This window comes from Physcomitrium patens, chromosome 19 (assembly GCF_059467195.1).
Source record: "Physcomitrium patens ecotype Gransden chromosome 19, ASM5946719v1, whole genome shotgun sequence".
NCBI classification, from domain to species: Eukaryota; Viridiplantae; Streptophyta; class Bryopsida; order Funariales; family Funariaceae; genus Physcomitrium; species Physcomitrium patens.
Genome location: NC_143428.1, coordinates 3,950,098 through 3,968,806, shown reverse-complemented (window position 1 = coordinate 3,968,806; position 18,709 = coordinate 3,950,098). Strand labels below are relative to the sequence as shown.

The 18,709-nt window shown below is 25.3% G+C and overlaps 1 protein-coding gene across 1 annotated transcript; it reads left to right on the top strand.

Annotated features, from left to right (window-relative positions):
- Window positions 1-13,282: 13,282 nt before the first annotated feature.
- Window positions 13,283-14,459, top strand: LOC141044477 (uncharacterized). Its single transcript, XM_073528828.2, has 2 exons — window positions 13,283-13,870; window positions 14,053-14,459. The coding sequence occupies exons 1-2, from the start codon at window positions 13,808-13,810 to the stop codon at window positions 14,341-14,343; spliced, it is 354 nt and encodes a 117-aa protein (XP_073384929.1). The 5' UTR covers window positions 13,283-13,807; the 3' UTR covers window positions 14,344-14,459.
- Window positions 14,460-18,709: the final 4,250 nt, after the last annotated feature.

Below are 18,709 nucleotides of genomic sequence, written 5' to 3'. Positions count from 1 at the left end.
AAGATAGGAAGGTAGTAAAACTTTTAGTAGTAATACAGCCTTTTTAGAAAAAATAGCTTCTACTTACTTTGTAGGGCCAAAAATAAGGCAAAATAAGGTATATTGGAAAAATAAATAATATAGACATCTTTAAGAGGAAGTTAAGAATAAATTCTAGTAAAAATTACTTAAATAAAACTAGATATTGATGTCCGGAGAGGACCGGTTATGAACCAGGATCGAAATCAGACCTTGAGGCACAAAACCGAGTCTCGATGACGACTTCGGGACTCTTTTGAAGATTGGAGAGTGGGATTTGATAGAAGATGGGATAGGGTTTCTATGGGCGTTGATTTTGGATGATTTGGAGTTGATATGACTTTGTAAGAGCTTTGCAAAGTCAAGGTTTGTTTCGAATGACTTGGATTTTATGAAATAAAATAGGATTTACGTTTTGGGTGATTTCAAGAGTTTTGTAATAGATATATGGATGAAATTTTGTAGGTTTATGGTTATAGTTGTGTTTAATATGTATTGTAAATTTGAGCTCGATCTAATGGTTGAATTGAGGAATAATAAGGTTTAAGTGGATCAAGGTTTGAGAAAGTAGAATATTAGGTCCAGTGGGGATTTTTAAGATTTCTTGCACTCTACTAGTTGGATTGGAGTGAAACTTGTGTGAGAGGATATTGGACTTGTTTTTCTATGTATATGAGAATTTTGAGATCAATCGAACGGTGCAAAAGAGAGATATTGGCTTTGGAAGATTGGTATCAAGATTGGAGAAGGAGGCCGACCAATACCTGAGCACATTTTTGAGGTTATCATCAATTTGGTAACTTCGATCTTTTTTGATTTTTTTATGCTTTTTTTTAATTTATTTTTTTAGAAGTGTAAAAAATTTGAATTAAGATCAATGGTTTATTCATTAGTTATTGAGGTTTAAATCTATTGTAGGAATTATTAGGATTTGGTTTAGGATTTGGTTAGAGTTTGATTTAGGATTTAGGATTTGGATTAGGATTTGATTTAATATTTAGGGTTTGTTTAGAATTTGATTTAGGGTTTAAATTTTGGTTAGGATTTGGTTTAGAGTTTAGGGTTTGTATTAGGATTTAGTTTAGGATTTGATTAGGATCTGGTATAGGATTTGGTTGGGATTTGGTTTAAGGTTTGTTTAGGGTTTGATTTAGGGTTTGATTTAGGATTTGGTTAGGATTTTATTTAGATTTTGGATTAGGATTTGATTTAGGATTTAGAATTTGATTTAAGATTTGATTTAAGATTTAGGATTTGTATTAGGATTTGGATTAAGATTTAGGATTTGGTTTAAGGTTTAGGGTTTGATTAAGGTTTGATTAGGATTTAATTTAAGGTTTAAGATTTGGTTAGGATTTGATTTAGGATTTAGGGTTTAGGATTTTATTAGGATTTAAGATTTAATTAGTTTTGGCCTAAAATTTGAATGAAGTTCAATAGGATTTTGACTAAAATTAAATAAAGATTGAATTGGAATGTATTTGAGTGATATATGTGATCATTCTAATATTTTTTAAAGAATTCTTATTGTTTGTTTGAAATTTCTCTGAGGTTTCTTTGAATTTGATTAAGCTTTTTTACTATTATTATGGTCTAATTAGAGCATTATTAGTATTCTATTAGAATTAAAATTTTGTTATTATAATTTCTATTCTTCCTTCCACAGTCAGGTGTATGGAGCATTTTCAAGCAAGACTTCACGTATTACGACAACATAATATGACATCGTGAATTATTTTCTATTAAAGATATAAACTAAGAGAGCACTTCTTGATAAAAGTACAATTATGAATCTGTCTCCATTAAATCTATCAAAATATTAGAAGGGATGTAATCTTAAATAGAGCTTCACTTATTAGAGAAATCCTCAAAATTTTGTACTCCTATAATTTACATTGAAAATATGTGAGATTTCTATTCTTAAAGTATTGACGAACTCATGAAGATCTATAATAATTACAAATCTATTTTCTTTTTTGTTGAGAGTAGCATCTATAAACTTTCTTTCTATAAAAAACTCAAAGAAGTTTAAAAAGTTAAATTAGAAGAGAATAATTTATAATTTCTAATATCAAATAAAAATTTCCATAAAAAAAAGGTAATCCATTCTCTTTAAAAAAAAGATCACTATTAGAAAATAAGATTATTGTTTAAAAGTAGATAGTTTGCAACCTTAGTGTTTAGAAGAATTAGTGATCTTATTGTTTAGTGATAAGAATTAGTGATCTTATTGTTCAATGATAAGCTTCTTAGAAGCTTGATAGATGTAGATTTGATTGTATAAGTGTTTGTAGGTGATTAGTAGGTTAAAAGCTCAACTAACAAGTTAGCCATGTATCATACATGTCAATCATGTGTCATATATGTAGAAGTTGATGATATATCACACATATTGAAAACTTGCCTTGTGAGCTAGATACAAGTATTGTAAGTTGGACATGTATTGGATGACTTATAAAACATTGTCACATATCTCTTTAGTTAGATAATATAAATATATATATATGTATATATATATATGTAGAAGCAAGAACAAGTCCTTCTTCACTCTTATCAATACATTTCTTACTTCTAGTCTAATTTCAAGAATCACTATTTTTTTTTTTTTTTTTTTTTTTTTTTTTTTTATCTTTAGCAATAACTATTCTAATTTTTTTCTTAAATTTATTTTTTTATCATTTATTTTTATTTTTTTCATCTCTCTTTGATACAAATCTTAATATTTTTAATTATATTATTCAAATTCTTATTATTGATAGATTAATAAGAGTACGCTTATAATATTAGAGATCAAAGTTTTATAAATCAAATATAGTTAGTAATTGAATTTCAACCTCAAAGTTATTCAGATTTTAGATTAAAAATCAAGTTTATTAAAATATCTCTTTTAAATTCTACTTTATTATAGTTTTTGTTTATTTTTTGAATGATATAATCCAACATTAAATAATTTAGAGGTTTTTTTAGCAAATTTATATTATGTGTCTAAAATTTAATATAATTTGTATTAAAATTTGTAAGATTTATATTTTAGATCAAGACAATTGTTCAATATCATTAGATGCTTTATAATATTGACAACTTGGAACAAATATTAAGTGAAATGATATTGCACTTATTAGCTTATTTTTTTATGGATTATAATTTATAATAAAATCAATTATTTGATTTAATGTTTGAGGATTGAATAAATTCAAAATTAATTTCAACTTTTTGAAATTTTGATCTAGAAACTTCACAAGTGTATCTTAATCTCTTTAAAATTCAATGGCAATATCAATATCTTTTCAAATTTATATAAATTGATAGAATATATTTTAAATACTTCACTAAAGATAAAAAATCTTAATATTATCACTAAATATTATGCTTATATTATAGAAAATCTTAGAACATTACTTAAAATTATTTAAAAAAAATGAAGCAACTTCAAAATGATGAATATTGCTCTTAAAGAAGGCAATGTATTAAAAAATGAATTTGTTTAGCTACAATAGCCACTAGGCAGCTAGTATGTCATACAACAACTAATGAAGGTTCTATTCTTTCTTTAAAATCTTCTTATTTTTTATATTAAATGTTTATTTAAGACGTAAAAATCATAATTTCTATTTATTTTTTAGATAAAAAATTTGTTAAAAGACATAATATATTGTTTATAAAGAAAACTAAGCTTGTCCATGAAGATATCATAGATGGTCATCTTTTATTTTTTAAAGATATTATCCATAAAACCATTCTTATAGTTATAATAAAAAAATGATCATAGTAGCATAATGGTATTTAATATTATTGGATTTTTTTATTTTTTTATTTTTGATTTATTATGGCTAAAAAATTAAAATCCTCAAATAAACTAGAATTCTTGTAATTTTGATTTTTTCATAGTATAACCAAAAATTCATTAATAAAAAAATAGATCATAATACTACTCTAATTAAAGCTTTATTTGTACAAGAAATTTTTTTATGCACACTAGTGAATAAGGATCTTTGTTTGTTATATATGCCACATTTATTTTTTATAATAATAACATTGTAAGAGATATTTTAATCTAATATGAAGATTATTATGACATATTTGACAAAATTAAATGAAATTATTTTTTAAAGCATTACCTTTATTATTACTCAATTGATTTGTAAGAAAGAATTCAATCACCATTTGAACCAATCCATACTTTATCAATAATAAATTTATTTCATCTAAAGAATATAATAATGAGAATTTTTCTAAAAATTTCATATGTAACTTAAAGTTTTTAGCAAGAACTATTATTATATTAAAAAAAAGATTGCTATAAATGTCTAGATTATCAAATATTTAAGAATATTATTATTAAGAATTAATACCTCCTACCTTTCATATTAAGACTTTTTATACAATTGAATCAAGCTAAGATCTATATCAAAATAGATCTACAAAGAACATACAGCATGAAATACATAAAAAAAAATTAAAAAATGAATAGATGATTACATTTAGAATGAAGTATGGACATTTTGAACATAACATCATGCCTTTTGGACTTACACATACTCTAGTCATTTTTTTCCCATTTAATAAATGATATTTTTTTCTAAATATTTTTAATAATTTTTAATTTTTTTATTTAAATTTTTTTAATCTATTCTAAGAATATAGAAAAGCATAAATATTATTTTTTTATTAAAAAACTTAGATGTATAAGACTATATGCTAAGATAAAAAAGTATGTATTTTAAACAATTTTAGTTAATTTCTTAGAATAAGCCATTGCAAATGATGGCCTTATGAAAGATCGTAAAAAAATTAACTATTATAGATTAAAAAACTCTAAAATATTAAAAAAATATTTAATACTTTTTTATGATTTTTTAATTACTACTAAATTTTTATTAAATTTTTTTATATTGAGTTGACTTTTTTGAGTCATTTTTATAAAAATAAAGGCATTAGTCTTTGTCTTTGATATAATATTGTCACAAACAGGAGAAGATGACAAACTTCATCTTATAGCTTTTCATTCAAAAAAATTCAACTACCAAAATTAACTATGAGATTTATAACAAAGAACTTTTTACAAGTATAGATTTATTTTAATAATAGAATCATTATTTAAAAATTTCTTCTAATATAATAAAATTTATACAAATTACAAGAATTTCAAGTATTTTATATTATTACATATTTTAAATTGTCACCAAATTTATAATAATATATTATTGACAAGATTTATATTCAATTTTACTTACAAGCCAAAAAATAACAATGTTTATTAAATGCCTTGTAAAGATGCTCATATCTTACACAAAGAGAAAAAAATTTAGCTTATTATCAAGAATAAATAATTAATTTGAATTTAGATAGATTTCATCTTTGAGCAATAAAATCAACATTAATTGTTGATTTAACCTTTTTTAATCAAATTCATTCAAGTATGTTATTAGATTCTTTTGTGCATGATATTAAAAATAGTTTTTTTTAAATCTTATGATACTTCTAAGTTTGAATTTAAGGACAATCTTCTCTATATCAAAAAATATTTATATATTCTAAAAAGTAAAGTATGCTTATATGTTCTTCAAACTTATTATAATTTTTTAGTTGTAAAATATTTTAGATACAATAAGAAATTGGAGTTAATTTCAAGAGATTTTTGATAATATAATATCAAGGACATGAATCTCAAAGAAATAAATCTCAATATACTCTTAGATTACTTAAAAAGACTAAAAAATCATTCAAAGATGGTAATATATTAAATTACAATAGCTAATACTAAAGACAAGAAGATTAGAAAGACTTCAAAAAAATAGACTAGAATGGTGTTGACAAGAATGAAGAAGACTTCACTCTTGCCTTTATATATACTATCCAACTACAAGCTACGTGAAAATATTTTATACGAACTCCAACATATGTCCAATTTGCAAGACATCTGTCTTATCTTGTAAGGTACATTTTCTATATGTATGTCACATTGTTAGCTTGTATCATAAGCTATCAATACATATAACATGCAGCTAACTTGATGGCTAAGTTTTTAACCTACTAATCACCTATAGATACATATATAGATGAAATCACATCTATAAAGCTTCTAAGAAGCTTTTCTACAAGATATTATCAAAATTAATCTATTTTTATGTATTCATAATATCTATTTAACTATTAGAATAAATATGTATGTCTATGATATTACCTCTATTCCTAGAAGATACAAATTCGATGAAAAGTAATGATGACATATTGAAGAAGTTTAAGATGTGAAAAATTATATTTCTAGACATTCTTATCTTATACCAAAAGAAGGAGATGCAGCTTCTCATCAACAAAGAATGATTCTTTTGAAATTAAAATATTTTCATCTTCAAGCAATAATATCAAAATTGATTGTTGATTCAACCTTTGTCAAGTAGATTCAATGAAGTATGTCAATTGATCTTCTTATTCATAATATCAAGAATAATTCTTCTAAGTCTCATAATACTTCTAAGTTTAAGTTCAAGAATAATTCTTTTAAGTCTCATAATACTTCTAATTTTAAGTTCAAGAATAATCTACTCTACTTCAAGGGATGATAATACATTTCAGACGATAAAGCACAATTATGTATTCTTCAAGCTTATCATAACTTTTTAATAATTGAATATTTTGAATACAACAAGACTTTGGAACTAATATGTAGATATTTTTGGTGGTCTCGAATGTGAAAGGTAATTAAAGACTTTGTACAATTATGTGATATATGTTCAAGATCCAAAAATCCTTGTCATTGACTTTATAGACTTTTTTAGCCATTATCTATTTGAAAACAATTATTATCTTGTGTTTCTATGGATTTTATCATAGATCTTCAAATCTTAAGTTTGTATGATTTTGTATTTCTATTATTAGATTATTTTACTAAGATGTTATATTTTTTATTATGTACAAAATATATTACAAATAAAAAAATGACTAAGCCTTTTCTTGACAACATCTATTCCTATCATGGATTATCCAAAGATATTATATTAGATAAAGGGACTCAATTCATATCAAGATTTTGGAGAACCTTTTTTAAGATTTTAAATGTAGATATAAAGTACTTTTTGACTTTTTATCCTCAAATTGATTGACAAATAAAACAAGTGAATCAAGTTTTAAAGCAGTATTTGAAGAATACCATCAATTATCATCAATATGATTGTACAATTTTTTTACCATTAGCAGAGTTTGCGTATAATAATTTAGTACATTCTTCTATTCAACAAATATCTTTCTTTTCTAATTATGGTTATCATCCATGATTTGATACTTTTGACTTTTTAAAAGTTGATAATTTTGCAACAAAAGTTGACAAATCATTTGTTAAAGTTATATGTAACAATAAAGGCATAGTTAAAGAGAACACAAGAACAAAATAAGATCAATGTAGATGCTTATCATAAGAAACAACTACAATTCAATGTAGATGACAAGATATGATTAGTCCATCGTAATATCAAGATTATGTATCCTTGTGATAAGTTGGACTATCTTAGGCTTACACCTTTTTTCATTTGAGAACAGATTAATCCTATTATTTATCAATTATATCTATTGAAGTTTATGAAGATCCATCATGTATTCTACATGTCTCTTTATGAGCCATATATAATAGTAAAAATCTCAAGAGGAAGATAAATTCCACCTCTTTCTATAGAAGTGGATAATAATTAAAAATTCAAGGTAAAAGAAGTCTTAGATTCAAGTCAATACTAAAATAGGTTGAAATATCTTGTTTATTGGTATAGATACGATATTACTGAATATACATAAGTGTCAATAAAGAATCTTGAAAACGTAGCAAAGAAAATTGAGATTTTTTATTGACAATATTCATCAAAATCAAGATGAAGAATAGAAAATCTTCATAATAAAAAAATAAGAGCTAAAGAAGATAGTATTTTACCTTCTATCCTTGTTTGTAACTTTTGTATAATTGAGATATTAAGAAGATGGAGAAGTAATAACCAATAGATTAAACTCAAGAGTTTTTACTTATTGACTTATTGGACAAGATATTGTGATTGTTACAACGTTTAAGACAATATAATCGAGATAAAGATCCTTAAGAACAACATGTCTTTCCTTGAATAGATGGTAAGATACAATATATTTGGTATCACAACCTTGGAAGAAACTCTTGATGTTTGGTGATTTTATTAGAAGTAGAAACAACTCTTGACTGTGTTTCAAATATTTCATTTGAAGAAATTTACAAAGGTCTTAACTACAATCAAATAATAGAATGGTATTCCTGTCCTAATATGGGACACTATTGATGGTTGAGAGGACCTATCAACCATCTTTAAAGAGAACAAAGATCAGAGTATATGACATATATAATTCACTCTATCTTAGATTTCTTCAACATATGATAACAGCTCCTTATGAAAGTCATTCCTAAAAGAGGAGATAATATTCCAGATATATATATTTATTCTAATATTTATCTATATAATTAAATAGAAGTAGATAAAAATAGATTTATTTCATAATATTTTTAGAGAAGCTTTCTAATAGCTTTATAGATGGTATTTAGATTTTACATGTATTTATAGTTGATTGATAGATTAAAAACTTGGTCAACAAATTAACCACATGTTGATAGCTTGTGAAATAAGCTAATTATATGGCATATATATAGAAAACTTGTCTTAGAAATTAAGATATGTATTTTTGCAAGTCAATATGTTTTGGGGGTCTTATAGGACATTGCTACATAGTTCCTAGTTAAGAATATATATGGAGGTAAGAGTGAAGCCTTTCTAGTCCTTAGTCTTATTTCAAGACTTTCTTGTCTTCTTTTCTTTGGCAATAGCCTTTCTAGTTTAATATTATATCATCTTCACGTGATTTTCTAATCATTTTAAGTAATACAAGAGTATATTGAGATTTTCTTTCTTCTAGATTCATATGTTTGACACTCACATGTAGTGTATATGAGTCTTCTAGAGAAGCCACAAGGCCTTAGTCTTATCCTCCTAACTATATTCAAAGTGCTACAATCCTTACAAAACTTTGTGCCTCCCTTCTTATAAGGATTAGATTAGCTACTAGTCTTCTATTTTCTATTAGTAGAATTAATTTTTTTTCATTTTTGACTACACCATGGTGTTTAAAAATATCCAATTAATATAAAAGTTCTATAGGCCTTCAAATCTTATTCTATTTCTTCATAATGGCACCTGAGGTGTTATATCTTATTCTTACTAAAGTCTTCAAAATTGCTATAAAAATTTCTAAATAATTCTAAAAATATTATAATTTTTTTTTAAAAAAAATTCTTATGATTTTTTATAATTATAATATAAATTTAAAGCTATATTATCCTATTTTAGTTAATTTTTTAAGTAAAAAAATAAATTTACATCAACTATAAATCTTATCTTTTATATAAATAATTAAATAAATAAGAGATTTTTTTAATACTTCTTCTAACTATTAAATAAAATTTATAGTTTTTTTTTTTATATAAATAACACATATAGATAGAAAGTTAATGTAGAATTTAGTTTTAATACTTAAATATTAACACTAAATAATAAGTAAAAATACTAAATCAATTAAGATACTTGCCTCCATTTCTTATTAAGACTCTCTTTTAATGATTTTTTTTCTATTAAGACTCTTATAATTTAAAACTACTATTAAATTCTTATAAATACTTAAATTATCTAATAAGATCTCTAATCTTAATATTTCTATATCTATATGACATGAAATTATTTTTTTAATAAATCTACTAATTGAGATTCATTAGTGAGACTCACATCATGCCATTTTTTTATCAAAAATATCTTACAAAGTGTTCAAGAAAAAATCTTATTTAAGATATATATCACAATAAAAATAATATTTATTCAAAAATTATTTATAATACAAATATATTTTATACATTTAATTATAGTTTTTTTTATAATTGATTTTTTTTGATTGTATGTCATAATAAATTTATACAAAGTTTTTTATTTTTTTATTCTATATATTTTTTCCTATTTTGATTTTTAATTTCTTATTTTTTTTACTAATTCTTTATAATATAGCAAATAATTTTTATAAAAAATATATTTATTTTATTTTTTATTTTTTTAAATATAGCTATTATATTTTTCTTTTAAAAACAACAAAGAATGTATTTTTTATCAAACATATGTTTCTTGAGTGGATCACATAAATTGATGTAAAAGAATTGTTTTAGCCAATTTGCTTGCTTATAAATCATATTTAATAGAAAATAAAAATACATCTTATGTTTTTTTATATATCTTTTGTAAATATTGATGTTTGATTTTGTTCTTAATTTTGATTAAATTTTCATGGCCTAATTAATTATATCATTTATAAACTTGCAACATAGCCTTAATTTTTTAAGAAGTCTTTATTATGTAAAAATAATAAATTAAAACTATAAAAAATTAAAATAAAATTAATTGCTTATTTTTCTATGATGGTAATTAAATGTAAATGCTACAAGATATTTTACTTAGTATTAAGTATTATTAAGCATCCATTTTAAAGATTTGAGAAGACTTTATATATATATATATATATATATATATATATATATTTTGTAAATAATAATAAGATTAAAATTGATTATCTTATTAATAGAAATTATCTTCTTTTTAAGACATTCTTAAAGAGAATTTTGTTTTTCTTTTTCACATCCAAAACTATAAATATATTATATATTCCTTGTATATGTGGATTTGATTATTATTCAATTTAGAAACAATTTAGAAACAATTTAGAAGTGGTTTAAAAAATTTTACAGTAAATTTATTTGTTGGTTATGTATTCCATACTTCCAATTCAATTGTCCAAGTTTTACTTAGAAAAGAAGGTCTTTCTGTCATCAAAAAATATGTTTCAGTTTTGACTTTAGATAATAGGTCTAAGTCACTAATGTAACTAGAATTAACTTATATTTAGTTGTATTTTTTTTGCATTTTGAATCTGCTTACATGTAATAACTTGAATATGGTCATCAACTGTTATTTTCTTTTATTCCACAAGGGTAAAATAATTTCATATATTTGTAGCTCCAATGCCTACCTTCATAGTACATTCTCCTTTGCATGAAAGCAAAAAGCTTTTTAATCTATTTTTTTTGTTTTGATTTATGCAATAAAAAAATAAAAAAAACTAAAAAAAAATAAAACTAAAGGGTAAGGTTGTGCAAGGATTCAGGCAGCCTCATGTTACTAGAGAGAATCGACTTTTACAGCGAACAACACATTCAACAGTACCATCTTGAATCAGAAGGATCCAATATCCAGAAAATAATTGCACCAAGAAAACACTAGTTTCAAAGAAAATCCTTTACAAAGTAAGATCTATTTCCTGGTTTGGAGATGGTGGAATGTGCACTAAAGTCCATTCAAACAGTTGAAAATGTTTAGAAAGACATAAGAATAATAATAAATCATACACACACACAAAAATAATAGTAAATCATACACACACACAAGAGTAGTAGTAAGTCATATACACACAAGAGTAGTAGTAAGTCATATACACAAGAGGGTTTCTCAGGAGAAAGAGCTTCACATACACAAATCTATTGATCTGGTTGTGTCTCGTATCCAAAAAGAGAAAAAGGAGAGGATAAACAGTACTTCTCCACTAGACTCTAAATACTGTACCTATTACATTTAATGATCTCAACACAAACAACTATCAGACAACCTCTGAGGCCAATGTTTCACCACACACATCTTCAAATCTCGCCTATGATTTCACAAGATGATAATAATATTAACACAGTAAATCATTTAGATTACTGTATCCTCACCATCAGTTGCAACCACCACCATCACCACCACCTCAACAGCCACCGCCACCACCACCTCCTCCACCGTCGCCGCCACCACCACCACCTCCGCAGCCAGCTCCTCCTCCTCCTCCTCCGTCACAGGCAGCTCCACCTCCGCCACAGGCACCACCACCACCCGCAACATCTATTCCGCCTCCAGCCCATCCACCACGACGTCGTCGACCCTTGTGCTTACGATCATGATCCGCACACAATGTTATGGACATGAGGACTGCAGCAGCTTCGAAGCCTATCACCGCAGCCACTACTACCAGAGGAAACATGATGGCAACACAAGTTTTGTTCACCTCGCGGCTAGCCTGTCAAAATTGAAGTCACTTTGTCGTGAATGTTGACAGAGCTGAACTGTAATATGGGGCTGCACAGGACTTGAAGAATTGTTCTCTAGTTGCTCCAACTTGATGTCTGCAACTTACAGCACAACTGTTTTTTCCCAGCAACCATAGAAGGATAATCCTACTAGCAAGTGAGTCGTGTGTGTATAAGTGTGTATATATATATATATATACTGGGCCATCAGATAGATTTCTTCCGCTGCAAGCTCCGTGTGAGGCCGCAGACAAGTTTCCACGAACCACCCTTGCCATCAGATATGTATTAGAAAGACACTCCGGAGGAGCGGCTGGGCGATTTCTTTTCTCCATGGTCAAATGTCTTCGCTTGACAAATCCAGCGCTGGAGGTGTCCCGTATTGTCAACTTCACCTTCAAAAATGAACACTGGTGGGTTCCACTTCTGTCCAAATGTTCTGCCGACATTAGTTCAGTGATTCTACAGAACAATCTACCTTCTATAATGCAATATGTCAGTATAACATGTCATGTTATAATGCACATGTCATTAATGCACTTGTCATCAATGCACTTGTCAAAGTCATAAAGTGCTAACAACGTGACAAGAGTCTGGCTGGTTGTTAGATGCTTTTGACCATAACAAGTATGGTTGATAAAGAGATTCAAACAGAAGGTACTAGACAAATTCTAATGCATATTCATGACTTCTCTTACTGCTATATGAATTTATTATTCTAATTACGGTTTACTTACATTCTATTTCAGTGTGTATATATATATATATATATATATACATATTTATTTAATTAATTAATGGTGGGATATTATACATATTATATTACAACATGTTATATTGCATTATAATATGTTATATTGAATTATGATATGTTGTAATACATTATATAATATAGGCTCAAGCTACAAGCACACCCCAAGTTGGTATATGCACACCCAATTGTGTCTATACACAATTTTGACTCGCTTCATGAAGGTAATTACTAAGTAAAAAACCAACATTCACTACATTACTTAGTAATGTAATGGATGTTGGTGGATTAGGTTCATAAAGGTAATTACTAAGTAAAAGTTCTAATGTTAACGGTTTTGGATTTTCTGCAGGCTGGATCACATCGAAGTGAATGTGTTCGTGAGTGTGCTCGTGCTATATTTCTTGACAATGATTGTGGCAATGACCCTGACTAATATATTGACTTCAGAAGACGTTGGATGCACTTGTTTTGTGCTCTCGCGTTGTGATGGAACTTGCTGGTTCGCAGTTGCTACCAGTGATTTCTCCTCGTATTTGTTAGTATACAGTCTTGAAATTTAAATCGAAACTGCAGAAATTTTTAAATGATTTATTCAAAATATAGAGTGTTTGTATGTGGGATTATTAGAAATCCGCTTGTTGTGTTCGCACTCATTTTATGAAATCACGGGACAAGAAATCCTTGGAATGATGTGGCCTGTGAATTATGGGACCCTGGCGACATTAGTCTTGCAGCCCGATTTTTCCAAAGAGTTAAAGCATGTTCCCGTTATGAAGTAGGTGCAGGTCATTTACCCTACCTGAATCTGGCTAAACAACGATAAAGTAAAAACCCGAGTGGAATAGATCGTGATGGTTTGACTTTGGACAAGACAATGCATGACATTCATTGCAAGAAAGCTTTGCTTGAACTTTGTGCAGCTCTTATTCGAGATCCAGGAGGTGAGTTTTGGTGTGGCATACCTCGACCTCTTGATTTTCTTCTTTTACTTCTGTACCAGCAAACATCACATCTTGGTGAATGGCACAAGAAAAACCAACTTTGCTTTGCATTCATGCCATGAACGTATAAGCTGCAGCACTTGGGTTGAAGTGACAAGCAGCTCGAAATGCATTTGTGGCAGAACCCATATTTCCACCTGAAAGCTCTATTTGACCTTGCTGGAACCGATGAGTTGCTGCTGCATATCCAGCATAGCTGCATTTCAGTTTTGGTATGCATACCATGCGTATGGAGAGAAGGAAGGAGACTGGGACGCGCGGAGAATAGAAGAGAGGCGGCGGCAGGACCTGCGCGGACGCAAAGAAGAGGGAGAGGGGACCAGTACCCACCACGCAGGGACAAGGAAAAAGAGATTTGGATGACCCAATTAGAAGTTTTGGATGTGTATAGACACAATGGGGTATGCATATAGCAACTTAGGGTGTGCTTGTAGCCTAAGCCTATATTACATTATAGAATAATATGTTATTGTATTAATACATTATTTTGTACAAGTATATGTAATATCTTACAATATATTAATGTCATGTAACATATGTAATATAATATTATAATAATATGTTCCAATATCATATTTCTTTAATATCATCTAAAATAATTGAATATGCAATATAATATATTTTTAGATTTATAAGGAAATATGTTATAAATTATATAGTTAATAATACATAATATATTTTGATGTGTTTTTATTATAATATATATTATTTTTTATTTCACAATAATATATGGTATAATATTATATATATATATATATATATATATATCAATTCTTTATATTATATAAATATCTATTTAAAGATTCTTCTTTCTTATTAGGTCTATTTAAAAATGTATTTTATATTTAATGAATCTTGTGATTGATTTTGATTATTTTACAAAGTTTCAAAAATTCAAATCACATAAAATATAGAGAACTAAAATTGACATATTGTATTGCAAAAATAATGAAAATAAAAAAATATTTTGATGTCTAAATTATTTTTTAAAAATTCTTTATTTTTGAGAAATATTGAATATTTATGAAAAATATTTTTGATTTGAATCTTTCAAAATGCATCAAGTATAAAATACACTTATGTTCATATAATTAATCTCAAAAAGAATATTTATATACTAATTTATATTTATAATCAATTCTAATAATCATGAATTGTAATTTAAAACATATATTATATACTTTGAAATAGAATAATAGATAAAAAAAAATATGGTTTTTAATATTTTTAACTTTTATTTTTAGCATTATTGTATCTAAAATTTTATTGATTCTTCAAATTTACTATTTAACTACTACCAAAACTTTAAAAAAATATTAAAAAATAATTTACATTAAATGAACAATAAAAAATTAAAAAATATAAAAAAATATAAAAAATTAAAAATTCCTAATACAGTGAGAGTATATATATATATATATATATATATAAATTAAAAAAACCTAAGAAAAAAATTATAATTAATAAAATTATTATTAAAAAATAAAAACATATAATATCAAAAAAAATATAAAGTAAATTTTATTTTATTATAGAATAATAATTATTTTCATAAAAATTTAGGAAAATGATAAATTAATCTACTCTATCTTAACCATCATTGCATCCATACAGCCTCCATCCCTGTTTCCAATTGTTCCATGTTCCCATTTGTTGCTAAGAACAAAGGCAGGGGATTGAGAATGTCAAGATTGGAGGCGACAATTAGAAACAGAGGAACAAAGATAAGGTTAAAAGAATACAATGATGGTTTAAATATGGAGATTGATTTAGTAAAAATTTGGATTGCTTTATCATTTCCTAAAATTTAAAATTAATTTTACAATGGAAATACTAAGATAGATAAGCTAAATTATTAAATAAATTACTATATGTAATAGAATATGGAATCAAACTATATATATGATATAAATTATTCTATATAGAAATTAGATAATAATAAAAAAAAATCTAACAGAAACCAAAATATAATAGTCTTTAAAGATCACAAATTTGTGTCTTTAAAGCATAAGACATGTTTTTTTAAAATATGGTTTGATAATAATTTTACACAAATAATTTTTTAATTGAATTTTTCATAAATTTAGATTTTAAAAAAATATTTATATAAAATTTAAAAAGATTATATATATATATATATATATATATATATATATTAATTTTTATTATTTCAAAAAGTTTATTATAGATAATAAATAATAAGTTGGTTATGTTATTAAATATAGTTTGGCTATAATATTTATTATTCCTATTATATTATTTTATACAACTAGATTTAGATCAAGAATTATGCATATTAGTTAATAATATTAAAAAAAAAATTATATCAAGAATATATCAAAATAAAGAATAACATAAAAATTTTCTTTTTAATTTAGATATATAGCATGCTTAAAATTAATAATTAATAATTTTTTGAAAATTCAATTTTCTTTTTAATATAAAAAAATTCTATTAATAATATGGTTTAAATTATTTATTCAATAAGTATTAATATCTAATATTAAATTAATTAGATAATCAATTGATTAATAAAAATATTTAGATTACTAATGTATATTACTTAAAACATAAAATAATTTTTTTTAGAATTTTTTAGTTTGAATTCTAATATTTTGGATATAAATAGATCTAAAGTTTAATATTTTAAACTTTTCTTTTAAATTTTATTTTTAATTCAAAGAAAAATTAACAATAATTTTAAATCACTATTTAATGGTTATATCTCTTGTCAAATATTGATTTATAGGTAACAATTCTAAAATATATATTTTTTTATGCCCAAGTTGACAATTTGTGGTTGAAATTTATATTAAGAAGAATTCTACACCAACTATTAGTTTGAGTAGAATTTATCACTCTATTTTATGGCATTTTATTTAAGTAATTTGTTTTAGTTTACAATAATTTAGTTTTAGTAATAAGGATTTTTTTAAAGATTAAATTAGGCTAAGTAGAATTGGACTATTAATATTTGGCTTTAGAAAGGTGTAAAAGAAGATATTTTGAGGTTGATTTGGTGGTTTTAGTGAGATTAAAATAATGACTAATTGATAGAAATTTGAAAGTTTAAAAAACTATCTACATCAAAGTGTATGTTGCATATCATATGGTCTTTTATTCCTACTTGGACAATTGAAGCACCTTAGTACATGCAATAGGATATCTTAATATAAATAAGTGGAATAATTAAAACAAGTAGAATATGTAAAATAGATAGACTAAATAGAATAGTTGAAATATGTAGAACAAATAGCATATGTAGAATAGATAAAATAAGTAGATTTATAAAATCCATTATTCAATAATTGGTAAGCAAATTTTTAGCCATCTTAAAATATAATCTTTATGATTTTTAATTAAAAAATTATAGAAATTAACTCCATAAAATAAAAGATTATTGGATGCAATTAGTAGTACATATTATAGCTTTCAAAGATTATCTATTGCCCAAAAATTACACGTTTTATAATTTTTTCTCATATTTACATATGCTAATTTTCAAAATTAAGTCAATTAGCAAATTAAAAAAATTTAAGAAGCTATATTTAAAAAAAAAAAATGATTGTATTGCCAAACCATAAATTAGATAAAGTATGCATTGAAGCTACCTATTTTCTTTCGAAATTTTAGCTTAAGAATTGGAGCAACAAAAAAAAAACGTATTTTGAATGAACTTAGGTCTACTAATTGAGTTTTACAATTGTTTTTATTAGTCACCTTTAATTTCAATAATATATTTATAGCATAGCCTAGGATTCTCTTTTCACTTTTTATTAGTAGTGTGGTCTCTTAGAACATTATTTTTTAATAGTTGTGAAGGTTTTGTTTACCCGTGTGAGCATTATTAGAAGAAAAGATGTTGAATGCTATAGCCTTATAGTAATAGGGGCATAATATATGTGAGGTATCAAAATTGTTGGATATCTCTCAATCTACATGTTTTATGATTTGTAAAGAGTATGTTCTTATATAGAGCCTCTAAGAGAATGGTATCCAAGATGCATCATCTCAGCTCAAGACAAGCATGTGTAAGAGCCATTACAGTTGATGGATTAGATAATATTATAGTTGTAAGGAATATTTTGAGTGAGTATTTAAATGTGGTAGTGAGCACCAACACAATGAAGCATGCACTTCATAAATTAAGTCTACATTAGTTGATTATTAGAAAAGTAAAAGAAGTCATTGCTCACAACCAAGAATATGCATTACAATTTATATTTTGCTCAATTTCATCAAGATGAAACTCTCTATATTTAGTAGAAGGTGATTTTTAGTGATAAAACTAAGATCAATCAATTTTAAGTTAATGGCCATGCTTGGTATTAGGTGAAGAATGAAGAATCACAATTACAAGTTTGTTATGTGAGTTATATAGTTAAATATGGAAGTAGTGCAATTTTTTTGTGGAATTGTATGACTTTTTGTGGTATAGATTACATATGCAAGATAGAGAGAAAGATGAAATAAGATTTTCATATTAACATCCTTTAAGATGAACTCATAAAGACAATTGAATCATACCATTTCAACATTTTTATTTCATATTTTAATATGATAATGTTTCAAAATATAATACAAAATTAATTAGGCAATGGTTGTCAATGCAAAATTTTGATGTACTTACTTAGTCTCCTCAATCACGTTTGGCAAAATCATCAATACTATTCTAGACATGGCTATCCAATTTTTTTTATTTTATTGATAATTCAATTTTAAGACTTAATGTATTTCTTGTGAAAAAATCAAAAAGAAAGTTTTGACTAAAATTGTATT